The 11,132-nt window shown below is 37.8% G+C and overlaps 1 protein-coding gene across 1 annotated transcript; it reads left to right on the top strand.

Annotated features, from left to right (window-relative positions):
- Positions 1 to 1,466: 1,466 nt before the first annotated feature.
- Positions 1,467 to 10,768, top strand: SUPT4H1 (SPT4 homolog, DSIF elongation factor subunit). Its single transcript, XM_026708518.2, has 5 exons — positions 1,467 to 1,727; positions 3,789 to 3,895; positions 6,740 to 6,795; positions 8,569 to 8,622; positions 9,208 to 10,768. Exons 1-5 carry the CDS (start codon positions 1,659 to 1,661, stop codon positions 9,273 to 9,275), a joined length of 354 nt encoding a protein of 117 aa, XP_026564303.1. The 5' UTR covers positions 1,467 to 1,658; the 3' UTR covers positions 9,276 to 10,768.
- Positions 10,769 to 11,132: the final 364 nt, after the last annotated feature.

Genomic DNA, 11,132 nt, shown 5'->3' with positions numbered 1-11,132 from the left:
TCTTCACAACTGCAATCATCCAATAGAATTGGTCAAACCTATTTGATCTTATCATGAAAAACAAGTGATGGTTTGCCACTTTGGGGAAGTAGGGATATTGAAGCACAGAAGATGTCTCTTTTCTATATTAGTTCCAGTTCTCTGGAATGGCCTCTCACTTGAAGTCATTTTAGCCTGAGTTTAGCTGCTTTCTGGAAGACAGACTTTTCCAGAGGACATTTGAAATTTGACATTTTTAAAATGTCCTACTTTATGATTTTTGAATTCTATTGGATCATGGATATTTCAATATATGCATTCCAATGAAACCACTTGTGAAGTAATTGTAATAGATAAATTCAACATGCACATACAGCATATACTTAGTGCTATGGTTCTATTGCAACCTGTGCAATTTTATAAATCCCAGAGGATGTTACCCTGAGCAATGATGATTGAAAGAAATGCAACTGTAAGCCACATATAAAAAGCAAAACATTACAGCAAAGCGCTTATTAAGGATGGGAAAAAATGATGTGAAAATGCTGCAAAAGTTAATGGTGTATGTTGCAAGGAATGAAGGACACAATTTCTAATGTGAAAACAGCTCTGTACTCATGGTACAAGAGAAGACATGCTAACTGCTCCACATCCAATATTTGAAAGGCTGCCACAGGGAGAGGGCACCGATCAATTAGTCCATAGCACCTAAAGGTAGGACAAGAAGCATTTGGGTAGAAGCTTGTCAGAGCAAGATCCAATGTGGAAATAAGGACAGTTCTGATAGTAAGCAATGGGACAGCTTGCTTCCCGGAGTTATGGGTGCTCCATCCCTGGAGGTTTTAAAGAAAGGACTTGAACATCCATTGTCCAAGATGGTAAGCCTTGGGCTGTGGGGTTGGACTTGAACACTTTAAGGTCTCTTTCATCCCTATCATTCTCACTTTGGGAGGAAGGATTTTTAGCAGGACTTCTTTTGTGTGTGTGTGTGTGTGTGTGTGTGTGTGTGTGTGTGAGAGAGAGAGAGAGAGAGAGAGAGAGAGATAAAGTGATATTTAACGTACCTTGATGGCACTAATTGCCATCAAATATTTTTCAGAATCGCATATTTTTTGGGGGAAAAAACGGGTTACCTAATACCAAAGTTAATTTCGAATCATTTAAGTGACACACGAAATAGAATTAATAAAATATTTAGAATAGAATAGAGCTGGAAGGGACCTTGGAGGTCTTCTAGTCCACCCCCTGCTCAAGCAGGAGAACCTGTCCTATATCATTTCAGAACAATTCAATCCTTGGGTACACTCGCCGGAGGCAAAAAGGATTAGATTATTCCGTAAATAACTGTAAGGGGAGGTTCGATTTTGGCGCCAAGATCCTTTCCCTTCTCCAAACCTCGCGTGACTACAATCTCTAAAACTATCGCTCGGTTTCTAGAGGCGGAGTTTCTGCGCAATTAGGCGCTTGCGTACAAACAGCATCGAATCAGGCAACGCGCCATTGCTGAATGACGCCAGTTCGTTGCACACAGTTGTACGCATGCGTCTCTCAGGGATGCAACGAGGAGACTCCCAGAGCGGCACAGAGTACTATAGTGGAAAGCCTTTCGGCGAGGGAAGTGACGTGTGTTGGCGATCTGCTTTCTTCCCTTAGGTGTATGCTGCCGGTTGGTGGTGATCATGGCATTGGAAACGGTACCTAAGGATCTGCGGCACTTGAGGGCTTGCTTGCTGTGCTCATTGGTCAAGGTGTGCCTTCTGTTTAGCGAAGCGGGAATTCCTCTCTCTTTTTCTTTATCCTAGTTGGAATGGTACTGCGTCCAATGGTTGTGGTGTCGGGGACGGGTTTCCTAGTCCAGGACTCCAACCTTGGCAACCTTAAGCCTGGAGGACTTCAGCTCCCAAAATTCCCCAGCCAGCTTTGTTTTAATACTGGGCTTTGCTGGCTGGGGAATTCTGGGAGTTGAAGTCCTCCAGGTTTAAAGTTGCCAAGGTTGGAGACCCCTGTCCTAGTCCAACATTTTGTTTGTCTCTATGGTGTTGTCTCTTGAAATGTCCGATTGTGAGAAGGAGGCTGTCCCTGGCGTGACATAGTCGGTGACAGTCCCACCCAACAGACCAGGAATTTCTTGTTGCTTTTCTCTCCGTTCCAGCAGTCGATTATGTGCCATCAAGTGGTTTTTGACAACCCAGATTTTCTCCATGATGATCTGTCCCAAATCTGGTCATTAAATGGCACACCCATTGCCACTGTTACTGACTTCATCCACCTTGTGTCTTCCTCTTCTCTTGCCTTCCATCCTTCCTTAGAGTCTTTTTGTCTTCCTATAACGTGTCCGAGGTAGTTCCAGCAATTTCTGGGCATATATGGCAGTCTTCCCACACTTCAGACCTTGTTTCTCAGACAGGTTGACAAACAGGAGTTCTCTTTTTTTCTTCTTCCCTTTCTCCCATTCAGTAAATACTTTCTAAAATTATTTCCTAGAATTTTAGCTTGCTTACTTTTAATACAGTTGAATGTGTTTAGCTTTGTAATCGCTTTACCCTGGTTGCTCTTTGTTACTTGCAGATATGTGTAATTGTGTTTTTACTGATATTTGTCATTTGGGATAATATATGTAACAAATTGGATTGTAAGCTGAAATGATTTTAAAAAACACCCTGAGTTCCACCGAACAAGCCACATTTGTATTTGGGAGCCTTCATAAAGCCTTCCTCTAATATATGTTCTATACAGCAATTATTTATGTAGAAGGCATAGTTTGTTCAACCAATTTGAACATAGATCTGAATAGATAAAGGTAACTCCCACCATGTTAAACTTTTCTTAGCAACAATGTAGAAATGGTTTGCCATTGCCTTTTTATAGAAAAAAAATAAACTAGCCTATAATGCTGGAGTTTCCTGGTGGTCTCCCAGCCAAGTGTTAACCAGTTCAGCTTTTTCCAATTCAAGCTAATGTTGATTAAGTGCTGCTACCTAATTGAATGACATATGTAAATCTAATAAACCACATGTTAAAGAGTGGTAGACATACTCTAAATACTACTATTCAGACATAATTTGCTTTTGAGGTTTCATAGAACCACCATGGTTAAGAACGTTGTTACACATCCTTCATGAGCTGTTTTTATCCTTATAAGTTGTATTTACTCTTGTCCATCTCAAACTTCAGTGCATGGCTTGTCTCAGTATTAAACGTGAAGAAGGAAACAACTTCAATTTCTTTGTATCATGTTTCATTTTAAAAGCCATTTTAATATGTGCCCACTATAATAGTAAATCTTTTTCTCTTTTAATTTAAAAAGACTTAAATTTTTGCAATGACTTTTGCAAAGCTTTGACTTCAGATTTTTACTTATTTGTTGTACTAATTGACTAGTCATTATTTTTAGTCTCTCCCAACAACTGTGTTTATTCAAAATGAAAATGGGAGGAAGTTGTTTATTAGTATCTGAGAGGAAAGTTAGGAAACAAATGTAACAACTGTACTGAAAAAATCTCTGTGGCAACTTATTGTATTGTTGACTTAGTTATAAAACAGGAAGGGGGTGCAAAGGAAAAGCATGCTGAAGATTTAAATGTAAGGAGAAATTGGGAGGTATGCTTTTAATATAAATATGAAGTTTATTTGTGGAAAGCAATTTTTGCAATTAATTGCAGCAAATGTATTTTTGATTATTGAGCTAAGAATTGTAAAAAAAAAAAAGATTCTTTGGAACCTTAGGAGATGCTCCCAATTTAAATTTGCTTGCCCTTTAGTAACAGTACTTCTGATTTTTCTGTTATAACTTTTTTCTTCTTCATCAGACTATTGACCAGTTTGAGTTTGATGGTTGTGACAACTGTGACTCCTATCTCCAGATGAAGGGGAACCGTGAGATGGTTTATGATTGTACCAGTTCTTCTTTCGATGGGTAAGTAGCCTTGTGTCAGTTTCCCACATAACAGTCAGGGTTGTTTTGAGGTAAGTCTTGAGAGTGAGATATATACTGAAACCCAGCATTCTTTTGCTGATACTAGTTATAATTATCATTTGATAAATTGGTGAGATAATAGTCTTTAGCAGAACTTTTCCTTTTCAAAAAAATACACAACTGATATATTTTTTAAAAGCTTGTTTACCGATCTTCCAACCTGATGTTGTAATAATGTAAAAGATAAGTACTCAGAAACCAAGTTTTTTCAATTTGCATGGTCTGATCCACCCATTTCATAGCTGTCAACCACCTTAACAAAATTTAAAACCCTTGACTGCTAAAAAGATGCACACATCTAGTCTTTACTAGGCAAAATTAAACAGAGTATTGTTTAATTCTCCAGCAATGGAAGGTTACTAAATAAATGATTTTAGATTATGTGCCAGTAATATTCTGCAAATTATTCATTTTGTTGCTGGCTATACCTTTGCAAACATAATACCCCTTGAATCTTATTTGTATAATTTTAAATTAGTTGTGACTTAAATACAGCAGCTAGAAAATGCAGAATTGCTGTTCCCCAAGCTATATTTCGACTATAGTTTCTAGCAATCAAACTCAGATGCAAAATAAATACTCTTCATTTAGTGACTGAATTTGCAATTGTGCAGAATCCTCAGTGGGATAGTTAATCTTTCACATTCAGTGTTTTGTGTATTATTATAACAGAGAGTCTTCATTTAGCAACTGCCTTACAGTTAACAATGGTGATGAAAAAAGAACTTTGCAACCATCCTCATCCTCCTTATGACCTTTGCAGGTCTGCAGAGGTAAGGAAAGATAAAGAAAGATGTTCAGCAAAGTTGTAGTTTCACTTAGCGACTGCTTCATTTAACTACCAAGTTGTTGGTCCCAATTGTCGGTCGGTAAATGAACAGTATATTATTAGACACCTTCTTATTTGGGAAAAGTAAGAATTCAAAAAATGATAGCACTGGCAGTTTGTCACCAAATTTCAGAAGCACGATCTTCTCTGAAGGAAGAGGGTTCAGACCTTAAAAAGAGTGATGGTGTCTGTGGTTTGTAAGTTATCCATTCTTGGCTTATAGGAAAAGTGTGACTGGATTCATGAGAATTAAATAGAGGCAGTTATTTACATAGATTTTGAATTAATACAACCATTATGGAGCATGATGTTACCAATAAGAAAGCAAATCCTTGATAAGATGTATAACTTAAATGTTACATTTATTTATTTCATTAAAACCCACTGCAATCAATTTCTGGCAGTTCACACAATAAACAAAAATATTTTAAATATTAATACTAGCAGTAAAATCAGCATAAAATTTAAAAAAATGCAGCAGTACAGTAAAATAACAAAAGAATAAAACCCTAAAAAAATAAACCAGATGGCTCTTTTTGCAAAACAATAATTCCTGAAGACTGAGCCATTTACAGTAAAAACTGAGTAAGCATCAGTCCAGATAAGTATAAGCAGTCAGTCCAATGCACTCCCATTTCTTTTTCTTCCATTCAATTGTGTCTGAGGCTTCCTGGATACGTCCCTGTACTTTTCTTGCAAAGGTATGCAGAAATAGTTTGCTATTGCCTCTTTCTAGGACTGAGACAAAGTGACTAACCCAAGGCCACCCAGCTGGCTTTATGCTTAGAGTGGGACTAGAACTCTCGGTCTCCTGTTTCTAGCCTGATGCCTTAATAACTACAAGTGGTACCTCAGCACTCATCATTAATTGGTTCCTCAAGGCAGGACAAGTACTAAAAATGACGCGTGTCAAACAAACCATATGACTTTCCACATGACCCTGTTTCCTATGCTGACTTCCTGTCCATTTTCCATGACCATCCCTTTTTCCTGTTGCAGCACATCAAGTACCAACCAATGACTACTGGGACAACATTTTCATGTCAAAATGCACCAAGTATCAAATTTGACAAGCTTTGAAGCAGTCGAGTACTGCGGTATTATTGTAAACCAAACTACCATTTTACACATCCTCATATACCTTTTGGAAGACCATATTTTGTAGTTCTCCAAAAATCCAGGAAAGAGCATATAATCTGGATATCTAGGCGTAAAGGAGGGTTTCCAAATAATTGATTTTGTCCAGAATCTTTTGTAGCTGCTTCCTTAATACCTTCTTGTAATCTTTACTGGGAAGAGAAAGTAGGAAACTGCACCCACACTTCTTTTAAAGCATGTATTACTACATGCTTTGTCAGAGAACCATTGATTTTCTCAGGGAGCCAGCTATTATGCCCTGTATAGCTATGCGAGGAATCCAAAAGGACAGACAGGTGACAGAGTTCAGACTACTACAGAAGACTCAACCATCACTCCGTAAGATCAAAAGAATTCCAGATTACAGCAGAAAACATTACTTTGCTTATTACAGTAGACAGCAGATACAAGAGATGTTGTTTGCCATGAAACCTGGATATTTGGTTGGTTCACTCATCCTGCATGTCTGCAGGTGTTCAGTTGCACCCATTTTTTTTCTCTAAAAGGCTTCCACATAATTTTTAACAAGTCTGCTATGCAAGAATTTGTAGATACAATAGGTACAGAGAATAATTGTCGCTTCGATAGTCTCATTGTAAATTCAGTTGTGAACTCTTACTGCAATACACAGTTGTGTCTGCTTTGTTTGGGAGTTTTCCTTCCGGTAGCTCCTCAGTTAACTAAGAAGGATCTTAGGATTGGCAATTGGTCAGAGGTCCTGATCCAGCATCCAGGATCTTCTGCTTACTCTTGTCTCGTTTTCTTGTCCCCCTTTAGTGACCTTTTTCAGTTGTCTGACTTTTCTTGTCTTCTTGCAGCATTATTGCAATGATGAGTCCCGAGGACAGCTGGGTCTCCAAATGGCAACGGATCAGTAAGTTTTCATCTACCTTATATTTAATTATATAATTAAGTTGTATTAAACAAATGAGAAAATTGATGAATAAATTAAAGACAAGTAATAGATTACTGAAAGGGAAATTTCTGTCTACAGGAACATGTAGGTCACCTTATTGATGTTTTTCAGTGTTAGAAGCTTTCTGCAAGAGGGGTTCCTCCCATGCTGACGGCAGAGTTGAAAATTTCAGGAGCTGAAATTTGCTAGCAATTTTGTCTTGTAAGAATTTCTTTACAACAACGTAACAGTTAACAAAACATCATTATGGCCCAGGAGTGAAGCATCAGCTCATGGTATATGCTCCAGCTGTGAGAGAAAAATTCAAATCTGGGGAGATTCATAGTTACATTTTTGAAGGGACATTTCTAGTGTTATTCTTATTGATTTCTTTGAACTTGGCACTATCAGCTCAAAAGTTTTAAATGAACATTTGAAGGTTAAATATCCATTGGGAAATATAGTGATGAAATTATTTGAAAAAGAGATAGTAGACACATTATTTGCATGTGTATTTGTTCTGGGGACCTCAGGATAATTCAGATACTAGTTAATTGATATAATTATTTTCAGTCTCTGAATTGTATTTACACCTGAAACAATCCTGAAATGTTTTTAAATTAAACATAAATCTGAAGCTTAACACCCTTGTTCAATTTTGAACTTTTTTATGGCTTTATTTAACATTTAACTCTGTACAAGGAATGTAATTTAATGACATGGTCACAACAGCAAGAATAAATATTGCTCAATACTTGAAGAAAAATATAATTCCAATAATAGCTATGGTAATTGAGAACTTAAACTACAGCAATGGCAAAATTAACAGTATGTATACACAATAGAAGTTTAACCAAATTTGATTGAATTTGATTTCCCCACATATCATGCAGCATGGTAAATATAAGCATTTGTAATGTGACTTTTAAGAATGCCAATTGTTTATAAATATGTTAATTAGCAGATGCACAAAAAGGAGTAAGTTAGAAATTGAATAGTCTCGTTTTTAACATTCTGGTATTTCTGTCATTTTCAAGCTTGCTTTGCTTTTTGCCTTATCAACATGCACCAAAACATTAAGTAACAACACAGTGGTAACCTTAATGCTAGCTGAACAGCTTATGACCACAATTTGTTCTGTTTTACTGTTCAGCAAATACTTTGAACATTTTGAAGCAGTTTTTAAATGTTAATAATCAATTCCAAATGAAATAGGTAAATAATTTTATGTTCATTAATATTGATATTTCAGTTTGTAATCAATATTGGTATATATTTTTTTTATCCTCAGTTGTCTACATTTATGTAAACATTAGAGTGTTAATTATCTTCAGTCAATACTGTGCTCTACAAGTATCAAAATAATACAGTGCATTTTATAACAACACGAAAAATATTTTAAAAAACTTTCTGACAACTGATTAAAGTAACTTAGACTGAGAAAGTGAGCGCATGATATGGACATCCTTCCTGAAAGTTATATTATTTAAGCCATTTATTAAGAGAAGATCCTGAGTTCAAATCCTGCTGTAATCATAAAAGCCAGCTGGGTGACTTTGGGCCAATCACACTCTTATAACCCAACCTACCTCCCAGGGTTGTTGTGGGGAAAACAGGAGGAGGAAGGTGTGTTGGATATATTCTCTGCCTTGAATTATTTGTAAAAATAATGTGGGGTACAAACAAATAAAAGTATTATTTTGCGCTGCAATCCTCAGCGGTCATAATTCGCATTTGTTTCTGTTTTCTTAGGTAATTTCAAGCCTGGCGTGTATGCTGTGTCAGTGACTGGCCGTCTGCCCCAAGGTAATCTATAGCAGCGATCCCCAACCTGTATAGCTTGGCAGCCTAGGGGTGGAGAAGGGAACTGGGCTGTGCAAGCCGTGGGCTGGCAGGTGTGTATGGGTGTGCACTGGCCCACCACTCAATGCAAGTTGAGCTGCGTCCAAGTGTGTGCCTGCCCACTACTTGTGCAAATTGAGCAGCATGTGCAAGCACCAGCCTACTGTTTGCGCAAGTCAAACTGCCCATGCACATGCGCTGGACTGCTATTGATGCAGCCCAGTTCCAAATGGGCCACAGCCGGGTTCCAAACAGGCCACGGGTCCGATGGTTGGGGACCTCAGATCTACAGGATCCTCTTCAGGAGGACTAGGATTTGGAGATCTTTTCTCATTTCTAAAAAATCCAACAATTGCAATAGAAATTTGTGCCCTGTTTACTGTTGAGCCAAGGATACTGTGAACACCGCAGCTTCAAGGACCAATCATGGGTCTCCTTTTTTAGCACCACTGTAATTTTGAATGGTCACTGAGAAAGTGGGTGGTAAGCAAGGTTTAGCTGTACTTCATCCTAGTCCATTAAATTAATAGATATTTTTGTTTTTTGCAGGCATCATACGGGAATTGAAGAGCCGTGGAGTGGTCTACAAATCTCGGGATACAGCCATAAAGACCTAAAAATATCTAGTTCCTTTTCTTGTAGATGCTGCCATATGGACGATTCTAAAGATATGGAGGATGATTTCTACATGGATCGGATTTTTATTAAGGACTCAGGGGCTGCCTATTTGTGGCTTCATTTTTCTAGCTTTGAGCTAGATATGAAGAAGGGGGGGGGTGTTCCTGAAAGACTTAAGAGGTGACAGTAATTCCCAAGTGTTTCTGATTTCTCTTAGCTGTTTTTAATAAATTTGGTCATAGCATCAGAAATCTGTGCTCTGGCTTTTGCTGTTAAAAGTTTTTTGTCTTTCTGTAATAGATGATGTGTTCTAGCCTGCCTGGTCTCAATTTGTAGGATTTTCTCTGAAAGGAGTACTACATATTCCATGAAAGACAGGTAAGATTTTTTTTTCTATCTTTCATGGAATATGTAGTAGTATTTTTGATTCAAGATATCCATGTTAGTTAAATTTTTAAACGGCCTTTTCCTCACTTGGCCATATTTTTGCATAAGGAAGCTTTTTCCACAAGAACATTTCTGAATCAACTTATTTTTTTAATGCACTGAACTGTAAATTAACCAAATGGCTTGGGTTCAGTCAACATACTGGGCCATTAAAATTGGTCTGTCTATAGAGCAACCAAGCGTGTAATAGACCTGTGTAAACAGCAAAAATTGGTCAGATTCAGGATCAGCTCCCAATTCACTGGGGCCTTGGCATACCAAACCTCTTTCCCCTTCAACTCTTTCTGGGACATTATGTCAGGAGACCTTCTGACGGGGATCATTTGTCCATATGCTGATTCTTGTTAGAGTTCCATGTATATCTTTCCCGTTCTACCCCTGGCAGCCCACTGTGGATCATTAGTTTCTTGTTGCTCTGAGCAGCAGGACACCAACATTTTCAACAGGACCCCAGCAGGCTGACAGAGATCAGATTGCAGGTTGTCTGCTGCCATTTGTGTGGCATGATGGTCATCACAGGGGACGTCTTGTGGAAAAGAGGAGGAGGAAGAATAATGAGGTATGTTCACTGCCTTGAATTACTTATAAAGTAGGGCTGTCAAACTCCTGGCCCGCGGGCTGGATGCATCATGCGCTGGTCATGTCCACGCCCATTTTAACAAAGGGGGGGAAGTCCCAATATGTCATGTGATGCCACCGTGACAACATGAATTTGACACCCCTGTTATAAAATAATAAAGGTGGGTTAAAAACCTGGTAAATAGATAAATAATACAAGAAGATAACATTTTTCATAAGCATTACTCTAGGCCTGAGGTTTATGAGTTACAGTTTGCTTGCCTATATCTTAAAACATGGGTGTAAAACGTCTTGTTAGTGCTGTGCACAGTCTCTGAAAGCTTTAAGTATGACTCCAGAATCCTAAGTTGCTATTGGACTGTAATATTTGGTATGAAAGAAGAAAAAAGTAAATGTATTGGGAACAATAATATTAAAGGCAATGTAATTTGCATTACATGAAATTAAAATATTTTTTTGCCCTCCATTTCATGTGTATCTCGTTTGTTCATTGAAATTTGCTCACTAGCACGTTATTCAACAGCCAGACGTTTGTTTTTTTTAATATATAGTGATAACTTTCCACAGACAATAAAATATAAGATAATTGGCTACTTGGCATATACTAATGAAATATTTTTTAATTGCTTTTTTTTCTTATTCCCCCTTCCAAATATTATGTGGAATATCCAACTAAAATGTTATTTTAGATTAGATCAGAATCTGACTGCTCACTGGAAACAGTAACGAAGCAAAAAATTAGCTACCTTGGACACAAAGGCACAAATCACTGCAGAAGGCTCCAGTGGTTTGAAAAACTGGAGACGATTGACAGGAGACAAGATGCCTAA

This window comes from Pseudonaja textilis, chromosome 1 (genome assembly GCF_049901715.1).
Source record: "Pseudonaja textilis isolate UNSWEBS1 chromosome 1, rPseTex1.2, whole genome shotgun sequence".
NCBI classification, from domain to species: Eukaryota; Metazoa; Chordata; class Lepidosauria; order Squamata; family Elapidae; genus Pseudonaja; species Pseudonaja textilis.
This window is presented reverse-complemented; position numbering and strand designations above follow the sequence as displayed.